The sequence below is a fragment of the Coturnix japonica genome, chromosome 20, assembly GCF_001577835.2.
Source record: "Coturnix japonica isolate 7356 chromosome 20, Coturnix japonica 2.1, whole genome shotgun sequence".
Lineage (NCBI taxonomy): Eukaryota > Metazoa > Chordata > Aves > Galliformes > Phasianidae > Coturnix > Coturnix japonica.
Genome location: NC_029535.1, coordinates 1,178,920 through 1,202,150, shown reverse-complemented (window position 1 = coordinate 1,202,150; position 23,231 = coordinate 1,178,920). Strand labels below are relative to the sequence as shown.

Here is a 23,231-nt window from a genome sequence, read left to right as displayed (position 1 = left end):
GCACGGCACAGCACAGCACAGCACAGCACAGCACGGTACAGCACAGCACAGCACAGCACAGCACGGTACAGCACAGCACGGCACAGCACAGCACGGTACAGCACAGCACGGTACAGCACAGCACGGTACAGCACAGCACAGCACAGCACAGCACGGTACAGCACAGCACTGCACGACACAGCACAGCACAGCACTGCACAGCACTGCACAGCACGGTACAGCACAGCACGGTACAGCACAGCACTGCACGGCACAGCACTGCACAGCACGGCACAGCACTGCACAGCACGGTACAGCACAGCACGGTACAGCACAGCACAGCACGGTACAGCACAGCACTGCACAGCACAGCACAGCACAGCACTGCACGGCACAGCACTGCACAGCACGGCACAGCACTGCACAGCACGGTACAGCACAGCACGGTACAGCACGGCACTGCACGGCACGGCACGGCACGGCACGGCACTGCACGGCACGGCACAGCACTGCACGGCACAGCACAGCACGGCACAGCACTGCACAGCACAGCACAGCACTGCACAGCACAGCACTGCACGGCACAGCACTGCACAGCACAGCACGGCACAGCACGGTACAGCACAGCACTGCACAGCACAGCACGGCACAGCACAGCACTGCACGGCACAGCACAGCACAGCACGGCACAGCACGGCACAGCACTGCACGGCACAGCACTGCACAGCACAGCACGGCACGGCACAGCACAGCACAGCACAGCACGGCACAGCACGGCACAGCACAGCACGGCACGGCACAGCACAGCACAGCACAGCACAGCACGGCACAGCACGGCACAGCACAGCACAGCACAGCACTGCACGGCACAGCACTGCACGGCACAGCACGGCCCGGCACGGCACAGCACAGCACAGCACAGCACAGCACTGCACGGCACGGCTCGAGGCCCTGTCTGAGCTCGCGCTGCCCCCCACGCAGCAGGGACCCAACACGGCTGTTTGCAGCAGAACAGCGCCTTTATTTCTAACATGGCCCCGTTGGATCATCTCGTGTTCAGCAGGTGGACAGAGGACGGGGATCGCTCGGTACAGCGACAACACGGCTCACCCTGCAAACCTGCAGTGCCAGTTTGCAGCTGTTGTGGGTTTGGGGGATGTGGGTAAGAAGCACGTAGCACTGGACATCAGTTCTGTCACATTGCCCCTCTCGCCATCATCTCGTAGCTGAAAATCTGAGTTGTAGTTGCTAATCTCATCTGAGTCTATTAGAAACTGCAGCGTAACACAGACACCTTTTAATAGGAACAAAACCGATTTCCCACCCCATACTTTGATTTCAAGCCCCAGATGCAATGATTGGTGGCAACCACTTGAAACTAAGACCAAAGGACACAGCAGAGCCCAGGAGAACCAGCTCAGAGTTCGAAGCGGCTGTGTATGTGTTTGGATTTTAACTTGTTGTATTTGGTGATCAGATCCAGTTTGCTGTGCCCGAGAGTCATTCTTTTCTCAGCCCCATACGCGCTGCTCTTATCCGACAGCATGTCCTCAGTGAGTTTATCATAGGAAGGAACTACAGGCTTTTTCTCACGCTTTGGCTGGCTGTACGGAGACAGCAAGTCCAGTTTCCCCTGTCCAAAGTTCTGTCTTTTTTCCATCCCATACAAACCGCTGTCATTTTCTGCTGTTGGTTCCCCAGAGGCAGCAGGAGGCCCTTTCTGCTTCGCGCTCGTGCTGGTGCTGTTGGTGCCTTCTGAAAGGCACTGCTGTGTTGGCTCCTGTGTCAGTGTAGAGCAGTGGCTGCTGTTAGCCCTGTCATCTCCTTGGTAATTAGGTTTGTAGGAACCAAAGACAGGAGATAGCTCTGGCTGCAAGAATGTCCTCCCTGCCATGAGATTCTGTTTGTGATACGGCGTGGATTTATTTGGAGGACTGTGAGCTGAGTCTGGTGGTTCCCCTTGCTGCGTAGGGCAAACGGGCTTCAGAGACGTATCATCCTTCCCCTTCTTGTCACCAGAATCAGGGCTCAGATCTTGCCTGTCCTGGTGAACGTTGTAGTTGGAGTTTTTCATGAAGGGAGACATCTTGATGCTTTTGATGCTGACATTGGAGAGGCTGCTGGAGGCGCTCAGGGTTTCTGCGTCATTCACGCGGATGGGTTTCAAAAGGAAGTCGGGAGCTTCTGAGGTGATCTGAAATGAGGCGTCTGGCACACAGAAGCTGGTCACAGCTTTGGACTCTGCGTACAAGTACTGAAATTCCTTGTCAAACTCTGCGACTATCTGGCCACGGAAGTGGGTCGCCAGGCTGGTGTGGACTTGGCTGCAAAGCCACGTGAAGCTGCAGGAAAAGAAAAACAGAATCACGTGTAACTCCTGTTCATACAGACACCCTAGCACCCTGCCCACTGACAAGCATCTTTTCCCACTCCCATTCAGGTGGTGGAGAACACCAGCAAAACATTCATGGGCAGCCTTGTCAGTCTGTGCAGGAGGTGTGGGTTGTATCCATTGGGCAGCAGCAAGGAGACCTCCAGCTGTCTGACGATGGACAGGCTGTGGGTCATTGAAACATGTGGCATTCATAGAGTTATAGAACATTCTGAGTTGGAAGAAACCCACAAGGATCATCAGGTCCAACTCCTGGCTTCACAGAGGATTACCCAAAATTCAAACTCTGAGAGTGTTGCTCAAACTCTTCTTGAATTTTGTTTCTATAGGGTTCTGTTTCTATAGGGTTGTTTCTATAAGGCTCTTTCTGCCCAGCTTGCATTGCGGACCTCCTAGCTCAGCATTTGTCCTGTACAGTGCACCATCCTCTTTCATGGAGTGCAAGGAGAGTGTTTTGGGGGGATATCAATACATGCCTGGACTCCCCTTTTCTTCCCTTGCTTTAACATGTCCTTCGTTCTCATGTCCATAAGACCTGATACATGGTGGACTTGAGGGGGCTGCTCAGTGAGGAGGGAGGGTGAGGAATGGAGACCTCAAGCACTGTCCTGAAGAGCAGAGGAGGTGTGCAGAGCCCCACAGGGACACCACAGGACAGGAAAACCGATGTTGTTTTCCTTAAGTATTGCTGTGAGGTTCTCCAGACTCATTTCATCTTTTCCTCACCATCCAATTAAGAAAGATGAGGTGTTAGAAATTAACCTGAGTCCATTGCTTGGCAAGTCTCATGCCTGCTCTTGCAGTACAGGGTGCTGGGATCCTTTGGGGGAGCTTGTTATACTCATAAAAAAAAGCCCACCATTTTGTCCCAGCTGATGAAGCATTTTCACTCACTATCAGTCTGCATGTTTGCCTTACCTGTTTAAAGCCATCTGGTGTTTCTGCCAGCTGTAACTTAAAGAGCTCTCTGCTCCCCACTGCACATCTACTGATAGTAATCACATTTCTCCTCCCAGTCCTCATTTTCCCTGATTAAACAGGGAAGCTTCATCTGTATGGTAAACTCCCCAGGCTGCTGGTCATCCCAACCCTCTGTTTCTTCCTTTATTCTTACTGTAGTAAACAGACTAATTGTGTTGAATGAAACAGGAGCAATGTGGGCAGAAGTGCCACCTTAAGGCTGCGCTATCAGTTGCTAAAGCAAGATAGTGTATCTTGACTCACAAGAGTAGGGTGAAATCACAGAAGCCATGGGAAAGCAATTGCAATGGAAGGTTGCATTTGTTCCCAAGTAAATGCCATCTCAGGACAAGATGCTGACACTGTGTTCTGGAACCTCATCAATGTTTATGTTACAATACAGCTATCTGGGAACTCAGAATAGGAAAAGCAGCTTTTGGTTTCTTCCTGAGCATTACACAGTCATTACGGTTTGTAATGATGTAAGTCACAAATTACAAAAGGCATAAGAAGTAACGCTCAGTAATACTCTGTGGGGATAATGCATGGTCCATGGGCAAGCTAAGAGACCACCTCTGCATTGGTGTTTACTGTGGGAGCTTGGGATGGTCCCAGGCCTGAACCCACCTTTATACAGAACGAGAGAATGAGTCTCACATTGAAACCTATGTGGAAAAAGTTATATATATCAGCAGAACATTCAAAGGACCACTTGACATTAACTTGAGAGTGCCAAAGGGCAAAGCAGCTCAACAACTTACTACCTCGGATGTGTAATCTCTCACTTGAAAGTGCCTTAATTATCAGAAAGTTGCTAATGAGATAGATTTTTTTTTTCATGTTCCAGACCATTGAGACTCATAACCACACAACACAAATTAGCAGAGACTCTACTAAAGAATAGAATTAATGGTCGCGTAGGTAAATACAATATAATAAGAAAGGTGGCTTTTGTAAAGGAAAGTCATCTCCTACAAAGCTATATGAGTTCTTTGAAGAAATCTGAGAGCCCAGACAGGGGCAATTGCATGTAGTCCTTATCTACTTCCTCAAAGGCATCTGTCCCAGGAGCTCTGCCTGGCTCCCAGAGATGCTGCTGTTCCCAACTGTGTTACTTACAGCTATGGCCCTTCTGTACAGGAGTGCTGTGTCCACACTTTATAGTGTTTTGAACCCCGGATGCCTCAGTGCAGGGCTGACCCTGCAGTACTTTGTCACCCATAGCATGACACAGACTCTATTTGGAGTCATCTACTGAGAGATCTATCAGCTGATGACCATGGGCCATGAAGCTGTTGAAGCAGCTATAGGATGCTTGCACAAACACCCGAGCTCACTTGAACTCTTCAGAACCACAAATGGGTTAATAGGACTGAGCAGCCATGTCCTGGAGGGGCAGGACTGCATCCCTCAGATTGGGAGCACCATCCTGTGAACCATGGGAATAATCAATTGAAAGACAATGCTGCCATCACTGTCCACCCAGAACTACCACTTTGGATCACGAGGGTTCAAAAGCCATAGGATCTTCGTGCCGTTATTTGCATCCGTAAGGGACTGTTGCGCAGGGAGAAGTCAGCTGCACATCGCCCCGGGGAAGGGACGGCTGGAGGGCAGAGCAGCCCCCCTCGGCCTCCCGGCTTTGCAGTCAGGCGGAGCGGCAGCAGAGCCCCGCACAGCGCCGTGCAGCGCAGCGCTCGGCCGGGAGATGGAGATACAGCATCACCAGGAGGGCAGCGCCTGCTCCGCGCGTTTCACACGAGATGTCGGCTCAGCAGCATTTCTGACAGCGGCGTCAACCTCCCTGTGTGCCCCTGCGGGACCGCACGGCGGCCGGGGATGCCGCTGCCTTCTCGCAGCCGTGCTGTGCAGTTGCCCTGCGGTTCTTCGTGCCCAGCCGTTCTTGCAGCAGTTTTTTTCCTCTCTTTTTTCCCTATTACACATCTGTATTGTTTTCTTCCTGGACGCTGTCTGCCAAGGTTTTCTGCTCACACTCTGTGCGCCCAAACAGCCTCTGTGCATCATTTCACTCATCGTTCAACACAAGCACAAGTACTACATTACACACACTTACTATACATACTATTTCCAGACTTTTAATTTCACATTCCATTTCCTTTCTAATATCTGAGATGATAATAACCTGTTTTTATCATAAGCTCTTTAAGCTTGTTTCCAATGCATTTACAATGATTTTCATCCCTCTTTTTACATCTTTTATATATAAATATATAAAAAAACATTACAGTGCAATGTATTCAGTTAATTTGGGCATCCCGTCCCGGTTATCCCTTATTGCTTATTCATCCTCACCACACTATGCCTCGTCTCTTCCTTCTGGATTCAGTTTTTATTTGCACACCTGAGGGCTTCCTCCTCTTTGATTTGGTGTGCTCTGCAAAGCTTTACATCATGTATCTGCTGGCATTTCAGTGCTTTACATTTCAGCCTGGAGTTCCCTGGCTGATGCACTGTGCTTTCCATTCCCTCTGCACTCACTTTCTGCTTAATGGCCATTCATTTCTGAAGGTGACTGCTCACTGGGTTAGATCTGGAGCTCTCTCTTAAAAGCTCTTTCCTCCTGTGTGGGGCACGGCTACCTGAAGGCATGAGCACTTCTCTCCTGAGGAAACACCGAGACTCCTCCAGCTTCAAACCCTTGTAGCTTTACCTTCCCTCTGCCAAACACCTGTGTACTTCTTTTTGCCTTCCTTTGTGCTGAAGCCAGAGGTGGAGTTTTGTAACCCTCTCTTGGCTTCCCTAATTTTTCAGTTTCATTGGTCATGTCAGCTTTGAGCCCAAGCACTGAGTTTCTTTCAGGATGATATAGCAAACAAAGAGCTCCTTCCTCCTCGTGCCACTGGCAGGACGTATAGCTGCACTTTGACCACCTTCCATTTTCAGCTGAGAACCCTCCTCTAGGGCAGCACAAACAGCCCTGTAAGTGCCTTCAGGCTGACAGTCCCACCTCCTTTCTCTACTCTTTGCCTGGCAAATGTTTACTCAAGTTTTCCTGCTCAAAATCCTGTTTAGCTGTAGCCCCATTTGCCCTTCGGCTCCTCTTTCATCTGCTGCCCTTGTAAATCTGTTTGTACCCTTCACTCTGTCGGGTTAAAAGGAAGTACTATCTCTTTTGGTGCCCAGAATGATACCAACTAACTAGATACTATTATATTTAGAATTTTAGATGACTGCTTTTTCTGGATGTCTGCTTAGCTCAATGAGCCTTGTTTTCCCTTTTCTTCATCAACAGGAAACACAATGGTAAAGAAGGGAAGCAAAGAAAAAATCAGAAGAGGGAATCTTATGGCTGGGGAGAGGTCAGAAGTTCAGGTACGAAATGAGTACCTATGTGAGGAGAAAGTATTCTCTTCTTACAGATGAAGAATTAAGAGACACCGAATATCTGAGTAGTCAAGAACAGAGAAAGATAATACCTCCCTGCAAGAAAGGGTGTGGGCAGACCAAACACCTGGATGGATTCACTGTCAGCATTGGAGAATGTACTGAAACTTGGGGGGATCTCAGCTCTGCTACTATTCCATGTCTGCACAAGCAGCTTTGTGAATGAGTGTGCACCCATTACATCAGCAAATCAGATCTGATAGGGAGCAACTGCATGGGTCTGAATTTGAAAAGGGTCCTGAAATAGACTTCTGTGGTTCAACAGGGGAGTACTCAAAGTAAATACATGTGGGAAGGCCCAGGAAGGGTGATGGCAAAGAACGAAGATGGGATGAAGGACAGTAGGATGAAGGGTGGAAGAGGCAGTTGTATGGAAGTTATGGAGCGCAACAGAGAAGCCAATGGTCAACACCTGTAATCAGTTCCCACTGATGATACAGTGTGTCTTGGGTGAAAAGTAAAAGAGCATCAAGGTAGGAAGCTGAAAGCAAACAGGATCTTCTTGGTAGCCTCATAAAATGCTCCCTCTACCACATTTAGAATGGAACAGAGAAATAAAAGAACATTTCAGTACATGGCTATGGAAATTATGTTAGGAAAAGGATGGCAGGTTCATAAGGAACTGAAAAAGTGTGGAACATAGTAACTGTATGGAAGAAAGCTGAATTTCATCTTAACCAGAATAAGATATGACTGCTGCATGATGTAACACAGAAAATCTATGGAGGATTTTCTGAATCTGAATCAAAGAATCTGAAGCAAAGCTGGATGTGGCTCTGGGCAGCCTGGTCTGGTGGTTGGTGACCCTGTATGGAGCAGGGGGGTTGAAACCAGATGATCATTGTGGTCCTTTTCAACCCAGGCCATCCTATGATTCTATGATGTGCGTAACAGTTTGAAACTGCCTACTCAAACTTAGGAATAAAAGCAAAAACATGTTCTGATGTAAGGACAGGAGGAAAGCAATGAAATGCCAGTAAGGATTTAGAGTCAATGAGTAACACCTGAGAAAATAAAGCTGTGTTTAGAGAAGTGGTCAGTGTGGAGCAGCCAGGTCAGATATACACACATCCACAGCTTTTCTAATCTAAAGGAACAGATATTGTGAGATGCCTGAGCTGGAAAGATGACTTTGATACAGCAATCATCTCAGAAGGGGACTGGGGAAAAGAAACTGAGGAACAATGTAACTGAAGTATAGAAGTTTTACAGGAAGAATGAATAGGGAATATGTTGGCTGGAGCAATGACACAAAGCATTAAAGAAAAATAAGTCAAATAATGTAAATAATGCAACATCAAATGAAATATTTCCCTGCTAGATTAAAATTCCACTCCCAAATATGGAAAATGTAGGAGTGGGTCTGTATTGTGAACAACAGAGAGCACTGACAGTACATATGATGTGCTAAGGGACCTCTGCTCTGCTCAAGGCAAAGGAATATAGTCAGTTATATCCATGTTGAATAGGGGCCGTAAGTAGGAGAGCTGCAGAAACTGCATTTTGTCCTCTATAAATGACTGCTTTGGGGAGAAACTAACCAGAAAACAAACAAAAGGAGAAACAGCTCCTTTGGAAATGCCACTCTGCAAAAATAACGATGACATACACCTATCAAATATACTTTTGGGAGGAAAGTGATCCACAACAGTAATGTTTAACTGAAAAGAGAAAGTGGGGAATGCTATTAATAAGAAACTTAAATGAGTAACCAAAGAGGTTAACTGCTTGAGGCAGCAGGAAGATTGTTTAAAGATGCTATATTGGAGGCTCAGAGCAAACATACCTATCAAAATAAAGACAAGTTAACAGATCCAAATGTCACCAGAGTCCAAAGGCACAGTAAGAGAAAACACTAAAATAAATAGCCTTCAAAAAATGGAAGTCAGCAATTTTCCAATTATTAACCAGAGAATAACCTATCATTTCAAACTGAACATGGTAACAGAGGAATGGAAGTCATCAATATGAACCTTTCAAAGAGCTACTGGAAAACTACGAAGCAGCCAGGCTTATTTCCATACTGAACAGACTGGTAGAAGCAAACAGAAAGTAACATGATGAGATGCATAAACACCTATAATCATAACGCTGAAGACTCAGCATGTTTTTGTGGAAGGAAGCCATGCCTCAAAGCCTGCTGCCTTTCTTTGAAGGAGGCAGTGAGCACACAGATGTGTATGACCTGCATGGTGTAGGATGGATGAATTTACAGAGACCTGGATGCGGTCATTCATTGAGGACTCTTAGAAAGATCATGGAATACAGAAGTAAGTCTTCCTAAGGAGTTGACTGAAAATGGGAAGCAAACACTAATGATAATTTTAACGTACCCACTGGAATACCATAAGTTTTGGAAGGTTATATGAGAGCAGTTTGTACCCAACAAAATCGTGCTGGGAAAACTGGATAATATAAGAAGCAGTGAAAGGGTTTTATGGTATAGTGACACAATGGTAGAGAGTCATCGCAGTGGTCAGAAACAGCAGGCTGGGAACTGCCACAATGGAGACAAGGGGAGATGTCCCCCTTACACCCATGCTGAAGTATAGTGAGTGGGGATATCCTGACCTCCTCACGCAGTTCCGGTCAATTTGTCTCTCAAAAGACAATAATCATGATGGAAGTTCTGCATGAGAAATGACTAAAGAGCTGAGGATACTTCAGCTGGGATGATTCACACAGGGATTATAATGGAGGAAGACGAAATCATGGATGCAGTCAAGGAAATAAATAGAGAACAGTGATTTACTGTTCCCGAGTTATGGAAATTTGGGGGCACCAAGGATAATTGTACAGCAGTAGACTTAATGTAAACACAATAGATCACTTCACACAAAGCATAAATTAAATTGCATAACTCACTGCCAGAGGGTGTCGTGAAGGCCAAAGGCAGAACAATCAAGGTGGGAAAAGTCTGCTGTGGGAAAGTGGCCATGAAGAAGCACATACAACATCCAGCCCCAGAGGTCCTGAAGCCTCTGATCCTTGCACACAAGTCTCCTGAGTGAAGCATTTGGCTTTATTCAGGAATTGCTCTCATCCTTTGAATCTTGTTTTCCCAACTGCAGGGAGAGTAATCTATCTATCTGCTATACTTGATACAGTGCCAAGCTGCAGTGCACCCGATTTTCTCCTGTGGAAACTTTTCTGTACAAATTCTATAGACAGACAATTTCTTACAGTCCAGAACACGGGGTGGTTGGTGGGACAGCAGGGGATCAGGCAAAAGGCTGTATCCAAGTGAGCAGCTCTTCTCTACAACATGAGAAGATCCAGATTCAGTGATCCAGAGAGAGCAAGCAGGGATTGGATCCACAGCCCTGCTCCAGGCCATCAGGGGAGGAACTGACCCAGGGAACTGACCTGTGTTTCAAGCAATCCCCAGACTCAGGGCAAGAGGGAAATTAACAAAGTGTTCCTACAGCTGTGGAGGTCAGCCCAGCAGACACATGCCCAAATAGCCATTTAAAATGAGTGCTTTCAGTTATCCGAGACCCTGGTGCAGTCAAAAGAGATGGAGAGATGGAGAACAGCAGCTGAAAAGTTCAATGAAAGCTGGTCACTGTCAGGAATAATAGATCCAGAACAGATCCCAAAGGGAATAAGTATGGAAGCAGTCCTCAACGTGCCTGATACAAACACTGTGTGTACTGTGGGAGGAAAGATGGGGCGTCATCTGGCCCAGCAGGGAATTTTTTACATCATTAAGAAATTAGGTGATACTCAGAGACAGTTGTTTGCAGGAGCTGTCAGTGTTGGCAGACAGGCAGTTAATGCTATCTGAGAACAAAACAGCAAAGTGAGGCAAGCTGATGGCGTGAGGGATGAGGCACCAAAGTGAAAACTGACATTTATAAGGGTGAGATGAAGAGGAACAGCTGCACATCTTTATCACAGGGAAAAGAAAACAGGAATTATTCAGCATTTTGCAGCATCAGCAGCTACTGTTTTTTCTCACCTGTATGTACCAGCAACAACTTGATCACAGTCAATCAGGATAAACTTCTCCAGAACCTGGCCTACAAATTTCTTGCCTGCTTTGCTGTAGTACGTGTCTCCACTCAGACATCTTATGCGCATGTTCTGAAACCAAAGAAAGCAGAGATGGTAAAGGATCACACACTGAACCAAACTGGAATGTTCCGCAGTTCATCAGCAATGGAATCTCATGCAGGATTGCTGTGCCCAGAAGTAGAATGCAGCACGGCAGCATTTGCTGGGTCCCACATCCCACATATTTGATCACAATGCAACACTTCTATGAAATAAAAATGCCAGCAAATGTGAACAAGTTGTGCTTAGGTACAAATCCTGCTGTGTAAAAAAGGAATAAGAAAATAGAAAACTGGAGAATTCAGTGATCCTACAGATCATTTCTGAAGTATGTGAGCCTAAGTCCAGTTTGCTCCAGAATATTGCTAATACTCAGCTACATTCACTCTGCATTAAAGCTAATTTCAGGCCCCAAATACCTGCTTTTCCATCCAACTGAGTACACTGCTCTGATTTTCTATGCTGACAGGCTTCTTAAAAAACATATTGCTCAGTATAAAAGATTTACAGAAAAGACCATCCGTGTTTTAGGAGTTACCTTTATCAGTATATTTTAAAATGATATTAACATTTTTTGTGTCTGCATTCAGGTGAAACAAGCTGATTCTCACCTGTCTTAAGAGCTTCCCTCATCCAACTTAAGCCATGAAACATCCTGTCCAGCACAAAAAAAGGAAATGAGGCTCCTGGTATCCAACAGAAGCCTTTGTCTTAAGGTGAGGTTTTTGCCAATAATAGGAGTTATTTGCACCTCAGGTGGGGCAAACAGGAGAAGAGAACAGCTGCTGGAAGCAGTTACTGGGCAGGTCTGTAGGAAATGGTGCCAAACAAAACAACTCAAATAAGCATCTGTGAGGCTGCACCTCCAGGCACCTGCCAGCCCATCCCCTTCTGCCCCTCCAGGCCAGTTCATGGCCACCTGAAGTGGCCTTGGCACACCAGGAGCTGCCATGAACTGTCCCCACTGCATTTGGGCAGGCACATCTTGCTGTGGGCAGCTCATCCTTGCCCAGTGCCAGCATCTACAGATGGAACCCTGTGCCTGCAGTGGTCACTACAGGTGGCACAAGCTGCCAGGGCTGTTTTGCTCCTCTGCAGAGGTGGATTCTGGCCCACACCACGTAGCACCTTTCAGTCCAGCCAGAATACAGTTTTTAACACCCACTGGCAGGCTGAAGATAAAGGACAAAGGTGTAGATGCGGCTTGAAGATTTTCAGGCTGACCCCCCAGGTGACCCTGCTTTGAGCAGGACGCTGGACTTAATGACTTCCTGAGGCCCTTCCAACCTGAATTGTTCTATGGAGCTACGAAAAGCCACCACGAGATGCTGAAATAGAGCAAGATACGCTTGGGGAGGTGATCACCTAATCCTGTTGTCATCCAATTTAGGATTTTTCTTTCTTCCAGTGCTGAGGTTTTTGTAATAGTGGTTCTCACAGAGAGGAGCTTCCTCTCCCTCCATGTAAGTCGAAACAACTACAAGAGATATCCCATAGATTTATTTCCACAGTTCACCTTCACTCCCTCTCTCCTCTCCAAGGCTGGATGATTTTCTGACATCTGGCTCAATTTGTCCATCCTCTTCTTCCCTTTGCCAATACTGACCTTCAGCTGTCCAAGCAAGATGAAAATCCTGCAGTCTTGAAGGACACCCAGACCACCATGTGCCACTGCCACTCAGCTTACTTTTAGCCTCAATACAAGTCCCTTTGAAAAACATACAACAATCTTCTGCTGGGACCACTGCCAATGCTTGATGCACTACTGTCAGACCTGCTGATGATCAGCAGCAAGATTCAACACCATTACGCTCACACAAAGTACTTAGAAGTAAGAAAATTCCCCATTACACTCAGAGTTGTCATTAATTATTCCAGATGGAGATATACCATCATATCCGGTCTTAACCCAGAACCACAAATAAAATATGTACATTCATTCCAGTTAGATGTGAATATCAAGCACGTGTGTTAATGTACTGATTGAGATGCAGCAGCCTGAGGGGCACTTCACATTAAAACCCACAGATGAGTCACTGAATGGGGGAGGCAAGCGTTAATTAGCCATTAAAGCACAAGACAGGACATCAGGTCTAACAAAAAGACATAGGCATCTCCATGGATATAAACCAGTGCTAATTTTAATTTAAAACAATGGCTAGATTCTTGGAGAAGAAGCAAATAAAATAGATTTTGAAGAAGTGGAATTTATCTGGATATATAAATGATAGGTTATATTAGGGTGATATTAGGGATGCATTTGTTTATGAAACCAAACATGCTCTGGCAAGAAGTAGTTTTCTCTAATAGCTGCCATGGCAAGAGGCAAGATGAAATGGATCTGGCTTGTGAGAAGTGAGAAAGGACAGAGCATCACCAACATGGGGAAAGAAAGCTGCATCTCTAAAGTAAACCTTGTGTAGGCATGTTGAAAATGAGGGGAAAAAATGAGGATGTTTGCAATTGTATCTATCTGTATTTAAAATGCTGTAAAACAACATTTTTGAGCTTTCCCAAGGTGAGGGAAAGATGAACTGGATGGCTGGAAAAGTACCAGCCCCTCCTTCCAGGGAAGGCATGAAGGAAGGAGCACAGATGGTAGTGTTGGCCTTGTAGGACTAACAAATGACATCAAAATTGTCCTCCACTGGGAGGTGACAGCCAGAAAGGTTACATGGGGGCAGCGTGATACCAGGGGACATTTCTGAGCCTGAGGGTTTCTGAGACAAGAGTGCTTGTTTCACTGCAACATTAACTCCTAGAGCTCACCTGCTCTGGACACCACACGTGGTTGCTGATGGATACCCCAGTGAGTGGGGAATCAGGCTCTTCACAATTCCTTCATGAACTTGAGGGCCAAAAAGCCAACCCAAGAAATAAATCCTGTCCTGACATTTTTAACTTCTGGTTTTACACCGAGTGCGTCAATAGGGCTAGGATAAAATGGTGGATTCTGCATCAAGACATCCAAAGGGGCACACAGCTTTCCTTCCCCACACTTTGCCACAGAGCTGCACTGCAGCATTTCTGGACAGAACCTAAAGCTGATCTGAGGGATCTCAGGGATCTGAACTAAGAGCCATTTAAGTCTTGCAATTCGGTTTCCAAGGGCAAGGACTGAGAGAGGTCAGTGGGCAGGTCCCCAAGGCCGGGCAGAACTAATAGTACAATCAATTTTTTTTCTATTCCAAGGCTCGGTTATCACATGCAGAGTGTGACTGAAAACTCACCGGGAAACTGTCCTGAGTGAGAGACATTTTATTGCACATCTCCACAAAATGCTTCAAGTACTCTTCGTCCAGGATCAGGTAAACAGGAACGTGCCGTCTGCTTGAGGCCTCCAGCAGGTCACACAGTATTTCCATGTCTGTGAACAGATCCATCACAATTGCTATTACCTGAATGGGAGAAAAAAAAAAAAAAAAGGACAGTTGAAATCTCACACAAAATGTACTTTAAACTAAGAATTCAGTATTTAAATCCCCAAAGCTAGAGTATCAATGGCCACATGAGTGAAAACTGCTTCAGGAACTTTGTGTTTAATAGCCCTTACCCCATGGCAGCAGATAAAGTCACTCAATAACTATGAATACATTCCCTGCCCTGTTGTCTCCCGCCTCATCCATCCGCCCTTCACAGAAAAAAATAGCTGAAAGGGTTATGGACTCATAAACTCAGTGTCACTGGAGCAACAGGTATGTATTGCCTTAAGCAAAAGTGCCAGAAACACAGCAAACAAACAGGAAGAACTGAGACTGACCAAAATCGTGATTCATTTGCTGTAAGAGAGACTCTGCACATGACTGTTGTATTAACCTAGAGGAGCAAGCTTTCTTCACGAGGAGCATGCTGACAGGTAAAGGAGAAGGTATGTAGCTCAAGTACTTGTATGTCCTTGTTCCAAAATCGCATCCTGTGGACACCAAACAGAATCATGGAACATGCTTGGGAAGGGTCCCTTCCCCTTCCCTGCTGGTTGCACTCCTGCTTAGCTCCTTGTCCATCAGTACCTCTTCTAGGACATTCTTCCAGAAAGCTGTTTCCTAGGCTGCTGCTCTGCTGTGTCCTGCTCTGTGTTATTCCTTCCTATAGGCAGGACTGTATATTTGTCTTTCCTAAAATTCATGAGGTTCCCATCAGCCAGTTTCTATAGCCTGTTGACATCCTTCTGAACAGAAATCCTACCTTCCAGCTTACTGACTGCTCTTAATGCCATACAGCCTGCAAGCATGCTCAGTTTGTACTCTGTCCCATCCTCCAGATCATTAGCAAAGACACAAAGCAGTACTGGCTCCAGCACTCATCTCCAGGGAACACCATTAGTTCGGCTTTGAACCATCTCAATGTAGCTATGCAGCCCATTTCCTCTCACCCATCTCATGGTCCACCAGTCCAAACCATGTCTTAGCAGTGTGCTGTAAGTGAACTACAGGACACCACATCAAATCTCTGTTCAAGCCAGGGAACTCATTGCCTGCTGCTCCTCCCTCATCCGCACTGCCTGTCATCTTCTCATGGAAGGGAATTGTGCCAGACTGGTGCCATGTGTGCTGGCGTTCACATTCATATCTTGTTCTTCCTGTACCTGGATTTATGTTCCAGGAGGATTTGCTCTGCGCTTTCTTCCTAAGGACAGAGATGAGGCTGATGTGCCTGTAATTCCCTGGGCTCTCCTTACCACTCTTGAAGATGGGTGTGGTGTTTGCCCTTTTTCCAGCCATGAATAACTTCTCCCAATTGCAATGCCATTCTGAAGATGATAGAAAGTGGCCTCACAATGACATCAGCAGGCTGAAAGAATCTGCCTCGTAAGTAACGCGGAAAAAAATGTATGCATTGTTATACTGAGGGCTGCCTATAGATCACTGGGCCGGAAAGATCACGTGGATGGGGCATTTTACAGGCATCTGGCAGCTGCTCAGAGCTCAGCCTTTGGTGGAAAGGTAGAATCAATGACTACACAGCCATTTTCTGCAAAGACACAGCAGCACAGATATTGCCTATGAAGCCCTTAGAATACACTCATGATGATTTTCATACAAAAGGTGAGAAGGGACCGATGGAAGAGGTGTTCTGAATTTGACTCTGTCTCTAAGCAGACTGGTAGTTTAATGTGTGCTTCTAAGCGTGGCCACGAAGTAGCAGTTAAGAATCCCAAGTGTGGAAAGAAGGAATAGCATAAAAATTAAACAACAACAGATTTCAAGAAAGTCCATCTCAAAACACTGAAGATAAGATCTACAAAGAAAAGGGATTGAATTGAAGACCATGGCAACTCATCCTCAACACTGAGGAGAAAAGATAGAGCTGGGAGTGACAGCAGACAACCTAAACATGTTCTCCAAAGATTAGAGGGAAAACAGAGAAAATAGAAGGTAGGTCATAACAAGCACCTAACAAAGTGAGCTGTAACAGAACTAGAAACTTCACAGCACGGCCTGCAACAAGGACGACAGACCAAGGGAAATAAGCCACAAATACACTAGGATGTAAGGAGAAAAGCTGTTCCACTTTTCCTCGCAGAAATACAGCCTGCAGACCAACAGCAAGGAGGCCATTATTTGGATCAGGAGGAGACTGCTGAGATCCATACACTGGTCATCACCATTAGGGATAGGGAGACAGGTTGGAGATGGAAGGGACTGGAAGCAGAGCATTTGCTGAGCTGGAACATTCGCCAGGGCTGATGCACTTCATCTGAGGGTGCTTATGGATGGACAAGGTTTCTGGCTCTACCTGAATTGTCCCCAAAGACCATCTTTTCACATACCTCGAACTTACAGAAGTCCTCTTGCAGGAGACCCCAGGCCCAGCCCACCACAGGGGGATATGAAAGAACACCTTCCTGGAGGCAGGTGTGATCCCAGGCATGTATGTGGGACACAAGGCAGCTGTAGGAGTGATGAACTCTTCCCACAAGCACTAAAAGCCATTCCTACTGGCCAGGCCAAAATCATGTCTCCTCTACCCTCTCTGGCAGATACGAGCTTCAGAGCCTGACCCCAAAAGGTATTTTTATAGTTCATCTTGCTCATATGAGGCTCTAGCAAACCAGGAGCTCATGCTGAAATCCCACCACTCATCAAGAATCAGCCCTGTGAACACTGTGAAGGTAGTGAGCAGTATCTTCAGCTTCTCAAACTGACATGCTGCTGTGCTGTTCCCATTGGGTACTAATGAGATCTGCACAAAAGAGCAGGACTTGGCCCTGTCTTTCCACATTTCAGCCCAAGAGCAAGGATTGCAAGACCAGGCTACTCATCCTCTAATGAAAAAGCATACAGAAAAGACCTATAGCTCAAACTGTGTGGGGCCCCAGGCAGGTCCCTCTTAGACACACTCGCCTCATGATAGTCCAGTTCATCTCCAGCTTAGCTCCTGGAGCAGGTTTAGCCCTGAAGGCAGTCTAAACATGCTTTGGAAAGTCAATACGATGCAGTTAAGAGAGGCTGTTGCTTCTCTGGCCTTGTCTCCTCCACGCTGGGTACCATGTACTATGGGTACCATGTGGGTGCAGCAGGTCATATCACCTCGCTTTTCTCCAGCATTTTTCACAGAATTCAGGATTTTTGCCCAGCAGCACAGCCAGCACGCAGTGCTTGCCACGAGAGGGATGCAGCTGAGCAGGCGCTGCCATGGCTGCCTGTGCTGTCACCATGTGGCACCCAGAGCTCTGGGCTGGGGCACAACCAGCTGCCAAGCAGATCTGCATCTCCTGGCAGTGCTGTGGCAGGGCTCTGGCGTCGCTGCTGGAGCAGGAGCCTCGGGCAGCAGGGCAGCAGCTTGTGCAAGCTGGGTGGAGCCCCACACCACAGCCAGACTCATGTTTTCCAAAATGGGCCTTCACTTGGCATCAGGAAGTGGAAGATATGCTGGCTCTGTTCATGCCCTCCTTGCATGGCAGGTTTGCACCTGGTGGTGCTGGTGAGCACCCAAAGCCAATGCATGGGGACTGCAGTGGGGACATAGGGGAGGATGTGTCCCAGCACAGCCCCACGTGGTGGAGGAGCAGGAGCCCTTGGGGCTGCTTGTACAGAGTATGGGTGCCACAGGGCAGCTGCAGCTCCATTAACATACCCTCCTGGTAAACAAAGCAGGCAGCTCTAGTAATAACAGCAGCTCAAGGTGAAAGTATTAGCAGCCTTTTAGTATCTAAAGGGGGGTCTATAAGAAAGAAGGGGACAGGCTCTTGGGCAGGGTCTCTTGTGACAGGACAAAGGGGTGACCTCTCATTCAGGCTCCTGCATCTCAGGCTTAGAAGCTTTTAAGTCACCCTGGGCTTACAGACCCAAGTGATGCATGTCCATGGGCACAGAGGTGGAAGCTGCAAGGCTAGGGCTGGCTCAGGGCCTTCTCACTTAGACACCCCAACGACAGCTGCCCACGGGCTCTGGAAAATTCACACATTGCCATTGTAGGGTGAAATCATGATATTTCTGCATCAACTTCTGGAAACTCAAACGCAGCAATTACTGCAGTCATCACTTTGGGAATTACAGCACTTAGCAGCACCCCGCTGGGGCTGCCATCTGTCTGGTTTCTAACCTGCACAGCTGGTTTGACTGGTATTTGCCAATAGCAGTGTGGTTTGGGTCATTACCCGTGGTTCTGCCATTCCAAGCAATACATTGCCTCTCTGGGGGGACCATGGAGGACCCTTCTGCTGTCACTCACAAATGCAGACACAAAGGCAGGGTCCAGGGTGTGCAGGAGGAGTGAACGGAGCGCGGGCAGCACAAACAGCTCAGCCAACAGAAGGATATTATGACAGCACTGTGAAATGCAGGCTGAGGTGTGGCTGTGCTTCATCTTCTTATGTCTGCAAAAGGAAAAGCTCAAATCTGAAAATACACCTCCAAAGAAGCTGATAAATGCAGCCAAGCAGAAAAACAAACCGCAGCAGCAGTAAGGACCAATGAAACAGATGCCCATTTTGATCTCTTGTCAGTGTGAATTTGCTGTTGCAAAGTATGCAGAAAGGGTTTGCAGAGCATTGCAAAGCAGCGAGCAGTTCCTTGCATAGCTGCTACTGGCACTCCAGGCAAAAGGTGCTTCTACCTCTGGTGGCTCTTCTAGCACTGACAGACGCAAACCTCACATCCTTTTGGGTGGTTTGAAGAGCAAAATGACTCAGTAACTGCTTAAAGATGCGTAACTGGGGTTGTGAATGAGCTGGAACTGCCGTCAGTCAGAGTTAATCATGGGAAGTGCTGGCGGGCTGCTAACAGAGCCAGCAGAACTCAGCAGAGAACCAACAGAGAGCTGGAAGCTCATCACCACATCTCACACAGCAGCCAAAAACACTGCACAAAAATCTCCAGCTTGGACACAACAGGCTGAAAAGGGTCAATGACCATCTGAGCCAAGTGAGAACACAAAGCTCAAAGTGCCCTTAGATACAAAAAAGCCCCTGATGTGCAGCCTCTCTGCAGCTACAGGGAAGCTCCTGGGAGCTGGAAAGCAGCAGGGTGTTTTTCAGGTGTTTAAAGGATCAAAATGTTGTCCGAAATCTGAGAAACAAGGGGACGTTCCTTGGAGTCATTCACTTGGTGCATTCGACCATGGCTGTGCCTTAATCCCCACTGCTGAAAAGCGTCACGGGACTTCTCAGGTGATGGAAGCTGCCATAAACCAGGTGCCAAAAGGGTGCTTTGTTGGTTACTTCCTGGATGAAACTTCCTGTATTTACCTACAGGGCATGAAGCACTGCGGCCAAATGGTTCTCCTTTGGGCAAAACTTGCAGATTCCCACTTTGTGCCTGCATTTCATCTGTCGGCTGCTGTTACAGCACTGCCCAGCAATTGGAGCTGCTGCACAGCCACAGCTTCACCTGCTCGCTCCATTCTGCAGGTGGTGGTAAAGATAACACCTTCCTCCTTTCTGCTGTCAGCATTCTGGACACAGCTATTGCCCAGGCTTAGCAGTCCTGCAGTTCCTGCTTTCTCTACTGGGCATTTAAGGAATGGCTGTATAGTGAAACAAGAAATTATCGAGGTGATAAGAGTAATTACCCAGGAACTGACTGATTAGAAGTGAGCTTTGCACTGGAAGTTAACTCAATATCCCCGAAGTTGTGAAATAAAATAACAGAAAAGAAAAATGAACACGAAAGAGACTGAAAGAACCATAAAGGTTCATAAAAGCTGGGAAAGTGTCTGAAATACATTGGTCAGAGCGGCTGCTTTAGCACACTGTATGACAGCAGAGTGACAACAAGAAGGAAACCCCCAGCAGGACTGTGCTCAATTGGGAAATGCTGCGGCTGTGCAGTGCTGGTGGCATCCGAGGGATGGAGATCCCACCCAGCAGGAACAGCACCACAGAGCTCCTTCATCCCAGAGCAGCACAGACATCGAGTCTGAAGACATGAGGATGTGTTCTAGCCTACCCCAAAGCACAGGCAGGGCTTCTTGTCCCACAGGTTTGCTCTGGTCCTGCATTCTCCTGCAGAACCCCCCAGTGCTGTCCTCCTGTCCCACCTCACCAGGGGTCCAGAGGCCAAGGCAGCCCTGACCCAAGGCAACATGGTGGGGAACGGATGGTGCACAGCTGTGGGCTGAGCACAGTTGAGCACCAGCACCTTCCTACTGCTTGCTGTGGGCTCTGGTTTTGCGTTCTGCACACCCACGAGCACACACAGAATGCCTTAAAGCACACAGCCTGGATGCCATGAAATCCCAGGGGGAAAGAAATTACAGGGATGGAAAGGAGCGGGAACAGTCACAGATCTGATAGAGGAAGAGCAGTTGCACCACGCCAGGCATCCAGACTGCAGCAGCTCACAGCATGCGGCGTGCAGCTGTAGGACCAGATATTGGGACTTGTGCTGGGACAGAAGACCCCACTGAGCCCACACTGCACTGTACGTACCGTCCGAGCCCGGCTGATCAGAGACCGGATCAGATCCTTAATGCTGTTAGCTTTGTTTCTTTGGAAAATGATGGTGGCTTGAGTCTGGCCTGACATGGTGAGGAGTGGCATCCCCGGCCAGCCCAGCTCCAGCTCTGGAGGGTGCACATCAGACATGAGCGGGAAGTAGGTGCCAGAGGTCAGCTCGGAGTAGAGGGAGGACCTGTCTCCATCAGCAGGGTCACCCTCTTTGTCTCTCCTTGCATTTGGCTCCAGAAAGCTCTGGCTTCTCTGCTGGCTCATATATTCCATGTCCAGGGTGGAAAGAAAAGGCAGCTCCCGTTCCTCGGCGATGGCACTCATGTAGCCGCGCTCCCCCTGCTCCAGGAAGGCATCGACGGCCAGCCGGGCTGTCTCGCTGTGCTGCAGCACCAGCGGGGTGGGCTCCCTCCACCAAGGCTTCTTCAGCTGCTCCAGGCGGTTCTTCAGCGGCCCCGACGCCCCTTGCTGGCTCCCATAGCTGCGGTGGAACTGGGGCCTCACCTCTACTGCCAGGTAGTTGAACATGACCAGAGCTAAGCAGTGCCTCTCCAGCTGCGTTATTCCTCTGAAGGACTCCAGGTAATTTCCGGCCCTCTCGTGCCTTCCTCCCGGCAGGTTCGTTCAGCACTCAGCATCAGCTCCACTCCTTCACGCGTTAATCACCAGGTACGGCCTCCCACCCCAGGGGGAGGAGCTGCTCCCCGGCTCAGCCCCGGCAGCGCTCACCTGGCAGCGGTGCTGGAGATCCCTTCTGATCCCTTCTGCATGGGGTGAAGCTGGGCTCTCCCAGCCGCTCCTTCCCTCTCCCGGTCCCTGATTCATGCACTGCCCTCCCCTCCGCTCCTGACAGGTCCCCACCCTTGGCCAAGCAGGCTCCAACCTGTTCTGTCCCTCCTTGTGCTCACAGTGGAAATGCAGATGGTAAAACTTGTTCCTGCTTGAGATTGGTTCCAAATCAAACTCGCTTCTCGGGGGCAGTTGTAACCATGAATACCCCCAATGGGTGATGGGGCTCAGCTGTCCCCAAAGCATCGCTTCTCTCTTGCTCAGCATTTCCTGGCAGTCCAGGTTCTGCCACATGGAGCCCAGCACAGAAACCAAAACATCACCTTCGTAGATCATTGGATCATTGGAAGGGGCCCTTAAAGGTCCCCTACTCCAACCCCCAGCCTGTGCAGGGACAGCTGCAGCTCCATTGCTCAGAGCCTTCTTTTGTGTCACAAGGCCCTGGTATTCATCTGGAACGTGGCAGGATCCTCAGTCCAGTCTGTGTCATTCAATACTGCAGGCTATGACAGCAATGGCTCCTTTGGCCTTCCAGCATTTGATTGCCTGGAGGAAGAGACCATTCAAAGTCTCTCGAGTCTGACCCCAGTGCCCTGGGAGTTACAGCACTGCCCACCTTCCGTGCATTTTGGGGCAGGTTAACTCCAGTGTACTAGGAGGTTATTTTTGGAAAAACAATGCAGAGCAGCATTAACACAGGGTTTAAAACACCACGTTAGGAACGTACCCAGAACATAACCCATGCACTGAAGTCCCCAGGCTGCAGCTGGGACCTCCCCCACCCCACACAGCCAACCAGTGCAGAACCGGCTGCGTGGGTCAGCCAACCTTTCATCTACAAGTCACAAAATCTATGGGGATTGAATTCATCCAGGCTAAATTAAGACACCTAAATGCTAAACGTCTGCTTCCTGAGCATCAGCTGGCTACAGTCTGTGGGGATGCACAGCCATGTCTAAGTGAGAACCGCCACATCTGGACACTGTGTTCTGCATCACCACAGCATGGACTACCCACTCCCCATTGGCTACAGCAGCAGGGGGACCAGAAGGGGTGGGCTGTTGGGCCCTGGGCTGCTGCAGTCGGGATGAACTCTTACAGTGTGAAGTGCAGGAGCAGAAGTAAAGGTAATGTGCAGTCAGGGGCTCTGAGCTGTGCAAGCTGCAGGTGTGGAGTTTGCTGCTGTGGACAAAAGTTTTGTAAGTGTTAAATAAGTGGTAGAGCCGCTCAGAGAACAGCATAAAGTGGTGAGGTGAACAGACAAACAAGGTAAGGAAATTAAGGGGAAAAAACCAGCAAAGTAAGCAAAGGGCTATGGCATTCAATGGGCATTTTTCTTGATGTGCTTTCCAGAGTGATAGCATCACCCCATCGAGAACACAGGATATGCACCACCACCATCCTTCTTTCTGCTTTCCTAAAGAGCTAAAGGAGCGTATTTTATTTCTTTTAAAGCCACCAGATGTGTGTTTTCTGCCAGACAAACCTCAGCTTACAGTTCTGTGCATGGCTCTCCACTGTCTCCAGCTGGTTTCTAGGGAGCTGCTCTGCCTCCAGGTGCTTCTCATGCACACGAAAGCATGTACGGTGCAAACCTCTCCATCCACAGCTGTCAGCCCAGGATGCTTCAGGTTGCAGGGCAGAGATCTCATGGGCCACCTCACCCTGCAGACGTGAGGAGCAGGTCGGAAGAAATGTGCCATGAAGGTGTTATTTCTCTCTGCATTGAGGAGAGCTCAGGCCGTTGGAGTCAGGGACAGA

At 48.1% G+C, this 23,231-nt stretch overlaps 1 protein-coding gene across 1 annotated transcript; it reads right to left on the bottom strand.

The window, feature by feature from the left end:
• Positions 1-1,254: 1,254 nt before the first annotated feature.
• Positions 1,255-21,305, bottom strand: FAM83C (family with sequence similarity 83 member C; the record flags this gene model as incomplete). The annotated part of the gene is made up of 4 exons (XM_015881338.2): positions 1,255-2,321; positions 10,698-10,822; positions 14,023-14,190; positions 20,664-21,305. Coding segments are annotated over 4 exons (1,860 nt in total), but the record flags the coding sequence as incomplete, so codon positions are not given.
• Positions 21,306-23,231: the final 1,926 nt, after the last annotated feature.